Below are 13,882 nucleotides of genomic sequence, written 5' to 3' on the forward strand. Positions count from 1 at the left end.
AAAAAAAAAAAAAAATACCTGCCAAAAATCCAGTGAGCTGATAATTTGCACTGAAAGCTCAAATATTGTTACCAGTCCTCTGGTTTGGATTGCACCCCAATACATCTCTCTTCGGACATACACTGCACAGCAACGCACAGTACTGCAATAGCATGTGTTGTGGTGCCATGCAGTGAAATTGATAGTTCATGCATTTTGTTTTTCACCTCAAGGCACTGCAACAACTGCTGGGAGCTTTAAAAAGTTTGCCCCTAAGTGTGTTACAGAAAAAAAGGAAACTACTGCAGTCACCACACCTAAGACTGGTAAGCTGCAATAAATGACACTTTCATTCTCGGGTTTAGATAAACTTTAAAATGGAATTTATACAACCATATAACACATGTACCCTGATACATGCAAAGCACCATGTTTGATCTCTGCACACACTCTGGTGCAGCAATCCAGCTCTGTCCAGCAATCAGCATTGGAAAACTCTGCCAGTGACACCATGCGACTCATGTTGTCACTCAACTCCCCCCCCTTTCCTTCCTCCATGCTATCTACATCTTGTGATTCCAAAGCCTGACTGGAAAAGCTTCCGCTGTGCCCTTATGCTGTCATATATGTAGACAGCATGTTGGGGCAGGCTAAGTGACACCATGAGTTGCATGGTGTCGCTGGTAAACGGCTGCCAGTTTCCAAAACTGAATGCCAGACAACCAAAGTGCACACAGAAGTCAAACATGGTGCAATGCATTTATCCAGGTAAATGTTTTATATCTTTGTTTAATGCAGGGCTAGACAAATCCCAGGAGCCAGGTAGCTAATGCTCCTTATGAATTACAGTTGGCGCCTAACGTTTGAGGTTTTCTCTAGTTGCGGTCAATGGAGCTGGCTCCTAAAAAATCCTGCTGGCTGGATTGGATAGACTGGCTGCTGAATTCCATATTCATGTGTCACTTCTGGATTAATGTGCTTTGAGTAGTTGTAGGGTTAACATCCGCCCCAACATCTATGACGTCTAAAGTGTTGTTATATTTTACTGTCTGAAAATGTTATTTCACCCCAGCACAGCAGTAAGAAATGTGCTTCTCAGCTGTTATTGGGCATTTGCCGCATAAGGGTATGGGAAAGTTGTGCCTCAGGCCGCAGCTAATGGCCCTCTTGGGGGCATCAAATTTGGAATATGGGCAGTTCTTCTGCAGCACTGCGTTACGGGTCATCAAAGTCGTGTTTAATATTGTATGTTTGCTATTTTTTTATAAATCACTGTGTTCATGGCCTTCTCAAGGAGGTTATTATAAGATAATAATTCACATATCCCTGGATGTGAATTGGGCCTTGCTGAACTCCCACTTGCACATTAACAGTCATGTCAGCTTGCTGAAAACTGAAATCCAGATAGCTCGTCCCAAACTGACGGACTCCCAAGACATTAAAATGCAAAGTGAGTGTGCTGGGACAGAAGGGGACCGGGGGAAAAGAGTTGACGGGAGGCCTCCCAGACCCTCCACCACTCTTTGTTTCAGAAAAGTATCTCAGCACCCTTTATTGCACTCATCATCCAGTAGGGAGTTACTTATCTTAACAATCCCAACCTGTGTTTAAATATTGACTAACAACATCCTACAATGCCAATGATCTGTAACATGTGCTCCACAACTGAATATATAATTGCAGTACCTTCATTCATTCCAGACTGCTGGCAACCAGGCCGCATTACCAGTACTGCCTGAGCAAAAAGCAACGACAATCCACAATATTCTGATTGTGAAATGTATTTTATATCCACAGAACACACAATCACTCCAGACTTTCACTGAGTGAATGATCACATCTATAGTATCTGGGATCTCCTATTCTGATTAGGCCAACCAAAGATCCTATTTATTAGACATACTGTCCACTATACACTGCAGACATGTCAAAATCAACTCATTCTGACCTTGAAAAGAGCCACGTCTGACAACATTTAAACAGACTGCAAGCTCCAAAAACCTTTTAACACTCTGACACCTATAGGAGAGAGCACCATGTCATGATATTTATGGAGATTTATGGAGGGAATATTAGATTAAATTGGTTGTATGCTTTCAGGATTACTCCAGTGAAGCACACTCTGACAAAAATTACATCATGATATCTTTAAAGAGTATTTAAATAAAAAAGCCACATCACACTATGACAAGACAGATTGACTAATTGAAAGAAAAATAGATGAGAGATAGATAGATAGATAGATAGATAGATAGATAGATAGATAGATAGATAAATATCCAAACTACATAATTAAAGATAAAAAAGCAGGTACACACTCTGACAAAAATTACATCATGATATCTTTAAAGAGTATTTAAATAAAAAAGCCACATCACACTATAAAAAGACAGATTGACTAAATGAAAGAAAAATGAAAGATAGATAGATAGATAGATAGATAGATAGATAGATAGATAGATAGATATCACAGCTCCATAATAAAAAAGAAAAATGCAGCTAGAAAGTTTGGGCCAGTTTGGGGAAGAGGGGCAGACAGACAGACAGACATAAAACTTAATGACACCAATAGACAGACAGAGGTAGGTGACACCTCTTTCAATGAAAAATGAACTCCAGGAAAATGTGGGCCTCAATACTTTGAGATAGATAGATAGATAGATAGATAGATAGATAGATAGATAGATAGATAGATAGATAGATAGATGAAGATAGAGAGAGGAAGATGACATCTCTCTAGTTCATTAAACATGTATCCAGGCTTTAAACATTTGGACCTCAATACTTTTATCAGAACGATAGAGACAGACGAATAGATTACAAAAAAAATAATTCTAGGTTTTACCCCTGGAAAGTTTGGATGGAAAAATAGATGGATGGATGGATAAATGGATGGATGGATGGATGGATAGATGGATGGATGGACTGATTGATAGGTGGGTGGAAGCAAGGGATGGATGGATGTAAGGATGGATAGATGGATGGGTGGGTAGGTAGGTGGAGGAAGGGATGGATGGACAAATGGATGGATGGATAGAGGGAAAGATGGATGGATAGATGGACAAATGTATGATGGATGGATGGATGCATGAATTAAAACATATAGAGACAGACAGACATAAAACCTAATGACACCGATAGACAGACAGAGGTAGATGACACATCTTTCAATAAAAAATGGAAAATGTGGGCCTCAATACTTTGATTAGATAGATAGATAGATAGATAGATAGATAGATAGATAGATAGATAGATAGATAGATAGATAGAGCCACCAGAAAGGCCTGAAGCATCACATCAAAATGGATAGCCTGAAGACACAGGTAGAAGCAACTACAACTCCCTGCATGCCCTATTATCCTGCCAGACCATGCTGGGACTTGTGATTCCCCAGCAGCTGAAGGTACCCAGATGTACCACATTGCTCTGATGCCCCAGACTGACAGCAGTTAAAGGGTTGCCAGCTCCCTATCAGCAGACCATTAAGGATATTGGCCCCTGAGGCCAGCGTGATGGGGCCCCCAGTGATGGTGCAGAGCCTCTCCCAGCTGTCACTGTACCTTGCCATTGTCCTCGCCCTGCAGCAGCTCCTTGCCTCCAGTGTACTTGATCTCTATGCCGGGGGTCCGGTCCTCCCTTTCTCCGGGGGAGCTGATGACAGAGCCGGAGATCTCACTGACATCACTGGCCGTCTCACTGAAATTCTCCCCGTCCATGTCCGGCCTGCTGCTGCTCCGGGGTGTGCGGGTCCCTTTCTTCCCCACGCTGTAGGCATCGAAATCAATGGTCTTGTTCTCATAGGCGCCCTCCACAGAGGCGAACATGCCCCCGTATTTTACCCGGGGGGTCTGGGCAGTGGTGCCGGGTCTAGCCAGATACACGGGAAGATCATCTTCTTTATTCCAATTCCGCTTTCTCTCCGCTGCCATGCTACACCCCTACCCCTCTCTGTGGATGGACGAGCTGCTGCTGCTGGTGGTGCTGAGGATAACGATGATCATATAAAATGCAGCAGTGCGGTGTCTGTATGGGAAGCAGGGAGAACCCTATTGTTACCAGCACAGCAGAGGAAATGTGCAATGTGGATTCAGAATAGACAATCCTGGAGGTAGATGGGAGCAGAACAGACTCTGCTGCACATGGAAATCAGATAGCAGACGCTGGGATCTGCTGGTCCAAAGGGTTGGTGGTGCCTGAGACTACAGCTCACACAGTCCCTGATCATTCACTCAAGGCACTGCCTTCCTCTACAGGGACACCTCCAGGAGAAAAAAAACCTCTATGTAGCTTTACTTCACCTCCCACCACCAGGAGACAGATGTGTCCCTCCTCCTCCTTCTGAAGAACCGCCACCTAAGGAGCAGATCCTAAGGGTTACATATTACATAAGGTTGGGAAAAGACACAGGTCCATCCAGTCCAACTTATATGTGTGTGTATTATTGTATTATCATAAGAGTATTTATAGCCATGTATGTTGTGCTCATCAAGTAAAACATGTAGAACTGGCACCTAAAGAGCTGATCCAAAAGGGTGCATAGTAGATAGTGGCTTCACAAGGGGGGTGCGGCCCACACCCGGGTGACACCATTGGAGGGGTGACACCAAAATGACTGACAGACATTTTGGTGTCACCCTCTCTGAAAGTCGGGCACTTGGTCATCGATCAAGAGAGGAGGGGAACCGGCGGCATACCTTATCCCGCCGGGTGACTGTCCCCTCCTCTCTCTGCCAGCGTCCATCACCAAAATGGCCGCCGGCAGGTATCAATAACATCGCCGCGCATGCGCGATGATGTCGCCACGCATGTGCGATGACGTCATTGCGCACGCGTGTGATGATGTCATGTGCATGCACAATGACGCCACAACGAGGTGTCACCCGGTAACCGCTCCGGGTGACACCCAGCCTCGGGACGCCCCTGATAGTAGAGGTTGGAAAAAGACACAGGTCCATCCAGTCCAACCTATATCTGTGTGTATTATCTATTGTAAAAGTATTTACAGCTCTGTATGTTGTGCTCATCAAGTAAGACATGTAGAGCTAGCACCTAAAGCACTGATCCTAAAGCAGTGGTTGTCAACCTGTGTAACCTCAGGACCCACATTTGTCCTTGGTCATTAAGTCACGACCCAAGTCGCACTGCAATGGAATGCACAGCATTAGAATACTGCACGTTCCAGTGTGGGCGTACGAGATGTAGGTGGGAGGTGCGTTTGGGATACCGTTCAAATTAATGAATGACAGCCCAACACACCTCCCACACCAGAATGCGATTGATGCACTCTACTAGTGTGAACAGGCCCTCAAAAACACTGACAGATGCACACAACCACAGGCACAATCTTACACACTCACATATACCCTCCAAAAAAAATTTAAAACAATTTAAGGTCCACCCAGTCTCCCTACCTTACGAGAACTGGAGTGGATCCTCAGCCTGGGCTCCATTCATAGGTGCATTGCTTGTATAGCTCCCTTTCGCGCCCTGTAGAGGTGCTGGGAGCCAGAATGTGATGTCACTCCTGTCCAGGCACCTCTATAGGACACGTGAGGAAGCTGTAAGCAATGCACGTATGGATGGAGCTCCCTCCTGGCCATAGCCCCATCCCACCTCAAGCTGACACTCGGTATATTTTGAATGGCTGCTTGGTGCGAGAACTGACAGTGCTGCGCTAGGGGGAGGCAGAGGAGCCTCTCACCTAGAAAAGTGGAAGGAATGCAGAGACCCACTGAACACAGGGTCGCTACCCACTTTTGGGTCACGACCCACCAGTTGAGAACCAAGGTCCTAAAGGTTACATAGTAGCAGTTGGAAAAAGACAAAGGTCCATCCAAGTCCAACCTATATGCATGTGATATCTATTCTAAGAGTATTCATAGCCCTGTATGTTGTTCTAATCAAGGAAGACATCTAAAACTGGCACCTAAAGAGAAGATCCTAAAGGTTACATAGGGTTGGAAAAAGACAAAGGTCCATCCAGTCAAACCTATTTGTGTGTGGACTATTCTAAGAGAATTCATAGCACTGTATGCAGGGCCGGCCTTAGGCCTTTAGGCGCCCTGTGCGGCCGCACTGCTCGCACACCCCTAAGGCCGGCCCTGACTGTATGTTGTGCTCATGAAAGGAAGACATCTACAACTGGCACCTAAAAAAAAGATCTTAAAGGTTAAATAGTTGATAGGGTCAGTACGTTTAGACTACTTAATTGTTCCTCAGAGCCAAGGCCCTTCAACCCCCTTATTAACTTGGATGTCCTTTGCTGGACCCTTTCCAATTTAAGGACATTCCATCTATTAACTGGGGACCAAAGTTAGGCCAAACCAATGTTTTGTAAAGGGATAAGAGTATAGATTTACTCCTCAAATAAATACCCTTTGTAATGAAAGAGAATATGCAGCTTCCTTTTTTAGCGTCCTCTACGGTTCTTTTCTCTACAGTGAGCATAACTCAACCCATTTCCTTTGAGCTAAGGTCCTCCTGGACCCACCCCCAGCCGGTGACTGGGCAGTGAAAGGAGAAACACTATAGTGATGTGCTATTCTTTCTGTCACTCTGCTTTCTCCTGCTCCTCAGCATGCTTCCTGTGAGCAGATAAACTGATTGGCTCCTTGTTCTGCTGCTTCTTCTCACAGCCCCGTTCTCCTGTGCAGGGACTGCAGAGGACAGAAACAAAAGGGTCTATTCACTATATGACCGACTTGAAGCGAAGTGAGCCGAATGCTGTTTGGCTAATCACTTCAGGCTAGTACGGCTGATTTCGGCCGTATATCGGCTGAAATCAGCCATACATCGGGTGGCTTCGGGCCGGCCAAACATGCTCAGCATGTTCGGCCGAACCGAAGTGCAGAAGGAGTTCGACTTAGCCGACCCAACATCTGGAGCGGCTAAGCCGTACCTCCGGCAAGCTACTCGCTGTTGTTCGGTCTATTCTTAAAGATGCCGAACAGCAGTGAGTGAATAGCTGAATGCCGCTAGCCGGATTCAGGTCGGCTGTTCTGCTCGGTCCCTCTGTGGTACCGAGCAGAACAGAAAAATAGTGAAAAAAGTACAAAAAAATAAATAGAAAACGATTGTGCGGAGCTAGCAGTGACAGCTAGCTCCGCCCAACTGTTTTCTATTGGCCGGCGGTTCTGCTGCCGTCATAAAAAAAGAAAAAAAAAAACATTTTTGCCATAGGAATGCATTGCTAGATTCCTATTGGCTATTTCAATTTGCAATAGCCAAAAGCAAACTAGCTATTGCACCCGCCCTCTGCTGCTGTCAATCACTAGTGGGGACCTGATGGAGAACTGCAGCAGTGGGCGGGTGCTATAGCTAGTTTGCTATTGGCTATTGCAAATTGAAATAGCCATTAGGAATCTAGCAAGGCATTCCTATGGTGGAAAATTTAGTTTTTTCTTTTTATTCTGCCGCCAGCCAACGGCTCCATGTCAGAATAAAAAAGAAAAAGCCGTGTTTCTCTCCTGGGCGGCCGGGAGCGGGAGACTCCCAGAGAGCCCGGGAGAGTTAGGCTGTCTGGAGATCAGCATCCCTGGTTAGCTGGTAACCAGGGACGCTGAACTCTCTGGTTTACAAAAGGAGGGAGACAGCACAGTTACAATGCAAATTCAGTACAGGCCGGAGGGGCAAGTGATACAAAAGGTAATAAATGTGTGTGATGAGTTATTAGAAGAAGTAAAAGGGCAGTTATTAGGTCGAGGTGGGATAGGCTTCCCAGAAGACATTAGTTTTCAGGCCTCATAGCAGTCAACATCATGATACATCATGGTGGAATATGGTTAGAACACGGACTATCATTCTTGTAGTGTCTTGCAAGGGATGGATGTGGGTTTCTTCAATAATGTATTCATTTTAGAGGTGAAAGAGCAAGCTCCAGTATCCTTGAAGGACATGAAACCTACCTCATTATTTCTTTTTCTATCTGCCAATTGTGTTCATGTACAGCTGTATGGAGAAATGTATTGATCAGAAGCTTCTCTGATGGAAGTGGAGGGAATTAATAAAAACTGGAGTAGACAGAAACTGGAGCAGTTGCCCATAGACACCAATCAGCTTTTATCTTCAGTTTGCTCAGTTAACCTTTGAAAATAAAAAAATAGAAGCTGATTAGTTACTATGCACATCCGCTCCAGATTTTGTCTGCATTCCATTTGTGTTTTAATGTGCTTAAAATCTGCACATTTAGGCTAAACAAGTTAGTAGACATGTGCGATTCGTTTCATTCCGAATCGACATTCGGACGAAATGTTGGAAATTCGGATGTATTGAATGTATCCGAATTACAGCTAAAACGAATGCAAACGAATCCGAATTCCCGAAATTCGTTAGCGGTAGCCTGGACAAAATTTTGTTTATTGGGCGAAATTTCGTTGCAGCAAAATGACATTAGAAAAAAAAATATATATATATTTAATTTTTTTACAGTCTGCAGAAGAAAAAAGTAGTAAAAAATAAAATAGAAAACGATTGGGCGGAGCTAGCAGTGACAGCTAGCTCCGCCCAACTGTTTTCTATTGGCCGGATAGCTAATAGCAATCTAGCTATGCATTCCTATGGTGATTTTAGTTGTTTTTTTTATTCTGACAGCAGCCAACCGAGAGAAAGTGTTTCTCTCCCGGGCAGCCGGGAGCCGCTATCTAATATCGGGAACCTACCGGAGCGCCTGGGAGAGTTGGGCTGTCTGGAGATCAGTGTCCCTGGTTATCTGGTTTCGGGATTCCGTTTCGGACTAAATTCGTTAGCGGTATTCTGTACGAACTTTCATATTAGTTTCGGTGCAGCAAAGTGACATTAAAAAAAACATTTATTTTTTTTAAATGTCACTTTACTGCAGTGAAAATTCGTCCACAAATGAAAAATCGTACAGACTACTGCTAATGAATCTCATCCAAAATTTTGTTTTCGGAAATTCGGATTTGTTTTCATTTGTCAATTCTGTTATTCGGAAATTTGGATACATACGACTCTCCAAATAACAAAAATTCGTCCAAAAAACGAATTTTTCCCAAAACGAATCGCACATGTCTATATATCTAAGGGGATTCAGGGACGAGATGGCCATGTTTGAGTTCCTAGCACTTTCACCTCTAAAATAAATGAATAGATAAATCAATCCACATTCACCCTTCATTATGTATGACACAATTTTTCTGGTTTTGCATTCCTTTATTATATCCCAGACTGGCACCACTCCAGTGGCGTAACAATCGCCTTAGCGACCCAGGCGGCCGCTATGGGGCCTGGGGCACAGGGGGGCTTGGCCAGATGCCGAGCGGACCACCTGGGTCACTATGGCATCCTCTGCTGGTGGCTTTCACTGGCGGCTCTGAAGAAGAATGAGCTGCTGTTCAGATTACTGACCGTAATCTGTGCAGCAGCGCGTTCGTCTCCAGAGCCGCTGCTGAGTCAATGAGAACCAGCGGCGGCGGTGGAAGATGCCGGGCCCGGAAGTGGAGGAGGAGGCGGAGCCCGTGGTCGACAGCAGGGGAGGAGGCGTGGCCCGATGATGGAGGAGGCGGGGCCCGGTGATGGGGAAGGAGGCTGGTCTAGCGACGGAGGAGGAGGCGGGGCCCATCAGCGAGCGTGGAGGAAGAGGAGGCGGACAGGTAAGGAGTGCAACCAGCCCACCTGAGGGTGACCCTGCAGAGCCCACCAAAGAGGGTCTATGGTGGGCTCTGCAGGGTCACCCTCAGATGGGCTGTGTAGGATCTCAAGTGGGTTCTGCAAGGGGTATAACTAGGGCCCCATACACAATTTTGCTATGGGGCCTTATGATTTCTAGTTACGCCCCTGCACCACTCCAAAACATTCTGAATTCTGCTGTTTGACTCATCCAACTGTTTTCTTGGACCTCAATTGCTGCTTCTTTCTGCCAGTTTCTTTCCTGGCTGCCAGCTCAATTCAAACTGCTAACTTCAAACAACCAATTTTTGGAGTTCTGTTCCGCCTGTACACTTTTTTGTTAAGTTCCAGATCCTTCCCCGGACACAATATTTTCTGTGCATGATCTTATCGTCTCCTCCAGTTTAGACACCTTTGTACGTTCTTATATGTAGAACTACTTGTGAGTATTCTCTTATCTAGAATCCCCTTCTAAACACTGTTGGACACTCTCCAAGCTCTGAATTCTTTATGTTGCCCTCCTAAGACATACATATCATCTAACCTTCCATACTCCTTTCAGTTACTGGTTCAACACTGCTTGTAACTCCACTCTCTGACAAGCACATACTATCAACCTACACACAGCTTATTTGTGTCTTTGTGTTTTTATCCCTTATGCCTTTAGATTGAAAGATCAAGATCCATCTCCAGGTTTGATAGACAGCCCCTCTCTTCTGCTGAACCCCTTTCCTTCTCCCATATTTCTTTTTTTCAATTTATTAGTACAGAGATTGTCAAGTGTCTTTTCGACAGCCATTGGATGAGTGAAGTCATCTTACTTTAGTTCTATCCTGCAATTCTGCAATAAACATTCAGCCTAATAAACTAAGGTTGGCAGTTGAGTATAGATGAAGATTGTTGCATGTGCCATCTTATTTTGGTGCACACCAAATTAGGGATGAGTTCAGGTTTGCGACTGAACCCGATCCAAACCTGAGCTCCTCCAAACCTGGAAGGGACTCCATTCATGCCATCCAATCAGCTGCTGGTGGGGAATTCCCCACCTGCAGTTAGATGTTCCCAAAGGGACGTCATGCAGTGATGTTATTGACCTTATAAGGCTACATACCTAGATTTTGTAAATTACATATACCTAATATGGCTACATGGACATATTAGGTAAATGACGTCAGCACACGCATTTCTGTACATGCAGCGGCGGGGCAGAGAATGCCTGTACTGCAGCTGATTAAGTGAAAGTACCCATAGCACTTCCTTGTTCAGAGGAGCTCAGGTTTAGACCAAGTTGGGCTGGGCAGGAGTGCCGGATGAATAACAGAAGATACTGGGCCAATTATTTTATACGTATACTAAACTGAAGTTAAGTCGCAAGGTAGAGCTTTCTTTCCTATTGTAATCTATTGATGAATTGTTCTTATCATTGAATATGTATGTAATATTATTATTTGTATAATCCATTCCTCTTTGTACGGCACTATATGAGATGATGTTGTGAATCATTTATGATAATAATCCTCTGGAGAGTGAAAGATACTCTCAAAGTTCAAAAAGCATGCACAAGCATAATGGATAAGACAGATTAAAATATTATTTGCGCACTTCCTGGCCCTGCATCATGACACCTAAACCGGGTGATTAAACTGTATGTGGCCACTTCACAGAGGGGGATATTACACTGGTCTCAATCAGAGCTGAATTGTTTTGAAGGAGTTTTTTTTACATATTAAACCCGTCAGAAGGTCACCTATGCTTTACTTATATTCTATAAGTAAGTGCTGAATATTTAAGGTGTGTGTAGTGGTTTTGTAGTGCCCGAGAGCCCGAATTGTCAGTCCGACTGGGAATATAATACTACATTATGGTCACTAGATGCAGCTGAGATGAATACGTTCCTATGCTACTCAGCTCCATCTAGTTGCCATAATGCAATATTTAATCACATTACATTTGACTGGAAAAAACAATATATTAAAAATGCTCTTTTTTGTTATTATTTGCACAGAATTAACGTATACATATATGCGCAGGGTTAACAGTAGGGGTAGATTGATACAATGTTTTTAAGAAGTACTGATTGCGGGCCACCTTTCAGGCCAATCACAAATATCAGGTGCCAATATTCTGTTTACATCCGGCTGCAGAATCTTGTGCTAGCAGATGAACATAGCCATATAGCCTGGTGACCAATGACCGGGAAATGTGATCATCTGCCAGCGGCAAGAAAGCATAATGGCTATTGCTCCCGCAGACATGCAAACCTGGGAAAGTTTTCTCTCAGGTCCACTCCTTTGCTGATTAACAGCAGGCAGTGGGCGGGTGCAATAGCCAGCTTGCTATTGGCTATCGAAATTGGGGGGGAGCGGAGGCTTATCGGTACTTATCGGTAATATTGGTAAATTTAAGACCAATACCGATAATCGACTGACCCCTAAATAAGGGCCCTGACAATTGTTTATAAAGTTTGGGCTCCAATGGAGCAACAGGAAATCTTTATAAAATGAGGGTTATTCCCTTCTCTGACAGTATCCTCACCTCTTGTTCAGGGTAAATAAAAAAAAAGAAAATTGAACTTACCCAAATCCATAATAGTTTCCCCTTAACTAATATTTTACCGAATAGCGTCATGTCATTTTGTAACACAGAATGAAATCTACTATTCTAGCTGCAGTGATGAAATTGTGATCATTACCACTGTCCCTCCTTTCTTCTGCCTGGCTCGGGTAATTTTCTTTGCTACATTCTGTTTAACAGCTTTAACATATAATGAAATATAGCGGGGTGGGAATCTGGATTGGAGCCTGTGGTAATATGTTTGTATTGGAAGTTGCTGACACAGAAATGCTCTGTGCTCCTTCACAAAGGCCCAACAGCCTTAGAAAACCTTTAAAGTCTTTGAAATCCTTCCTAAAATGATGTGAGCCCTGGCTGGCTGCATCCATGACAGATGATATATGTTCTGTAAAGCATTACACAAATTATGCATAATGATTGTGCCGGATTTTCAATCAGAGATAATGAGTAAGCAGTCTGTTACCAGGAGCTGTCTGTTCAGCACTATATCGCCTTGTCTGCTATGATATTGGAAACAAATTATCTGATGAGAACAATGTCAACCGATCAGAAACCTTCTTTCATTGTTCTGATTGTTTTACATTGATCATAAGTGAAATCTGGGATTCAATGGGTTACTGCACTGTACGCATCACAAATGCTTAATGAACAGTTGTATTCAAAATAAAAAAATATTTAAAGCCCATCCCTGAGCAAACCAGAAAACTACCCTTGCCATGCATGTTTAGGTCTAGGGAACAGGAAAAACATTTTTACTTACCTGATCCCCCCTCCTGCTGGCTCCCTCCATGCTTCCAGACCGGTCCTGCAGCTTCTTCTCCCCTTTGCTCTTATAATCTAGGGAATTCTGACATCATCATGTCTAATGCAGGTTCCACAGATATGGGCATCAAGGTCCCTAAATGAAAATGAGCACTTAACCCTTGCAGTGCGGGGGTAGCCCCACTGCAAGGGTTAAGAATATTTCTACCCGGAATTCTTCTTTACATCCCAACAGTTAGATGAAAATTGCAGTCCCAATATTTCTCTCATGACTAGTAAATGTATACATTGCTAGTAGTAACTTACCCACAAAAGAGGTGCGTAAAGTAAAACTGAAGCCAAAAGCTTTTTTGTTTTGTATTAGAGAAAGAGATGGTCCCTCTTTCCTCCTCAGATGTCCCTCTTTTTGATCTGATTTTTAGATATCTCTGAAATGATTTACGTAGAAATAAACAATTTTGGGTTAAACCAATCACTTTTTGCACATTAATCCTCACAGTCCGCATTAATGGGAACATGTCCTTTGCCTTCCTACCTTCTGCTGCATTGTGTTCCTCTTTCACAACTCACAAAGTTGGGAGCTATGAAAACACAGAGCGTGCAAACCCCTCATGATATCCACATAGGGCTGCCACCTGTTCAGGGCAGTCCGGGTTTTGAATGCTGTGTTCGGGTTTCATGGCAGCTGAATCCCGGACACAAGATGTCAGGCAGACAGGGGCAACCAAAATTCAGATAGGGGCTACTGGCCACCCATAGAAAATAGTCTCAACTGTGATATTTACATATTAATGGGTGGCGCTATTTACATACAAATAACGAATTCTCCCCCCCAAAAAGTCAGTGTGTCGCTAGAGTGTTCGGGTTTCACTGGAAGAAAAGGTAGCAACCCTATATCCACACCAAGTGTGCAGAGCAAGGTACACGCAGATAAATATCCCAC

At 43.9% G+C, this 13,882-nt stretch overlaps 1 protein-coding gene across 2 annotated transcripts in view; it reads right to left on the bottom strand.

The window, feature by feature from the left end:
- CRMP1 (collapsin response mediator protein 1) overlaps window positions 1–3,930 on the bottom strand; it is a 64,832-nt gene extending 60,902 nt beyond the window's left edge. Inside the window, exon 1 of one of the 2 annotated variants that reach the window (XM_018561427.1) lies at window positions 3,660–3,930. In XM_018561427.1, coding sequence (XP_018416929.1) covers window positions 3,660–3,908 — 249 coding nt within the window. In that variant the 5' untranslated portion in view covers window positions 3,909–3,930. Of the gene's footprint in view, window positions 1–3,539 lie in introns of both variants that reach the window. The other variant, XM_018561426.1, reaches the window with a different exon arrangement.
- Window positions 3,931–13,882: the final 9,952 nt, after the last annotated feature.

Source organism: Nanorana parkeri, unplaced genomic scaffold, assembly GCF_000935625.1.
Source record: "Nanorana parkeri isolate BGI_ZX_2015 unplaced genomic scaffold, ASM93562v1 scaffold523, whole genome shotgun sequence".
In the NCBI taxonomy this organism is placed as follows: Eukaryota; Metazoa; Chordata; class Amphibia; order Anura; family Dicroglossidae; genus Nanorana; species Nanorana parkeri.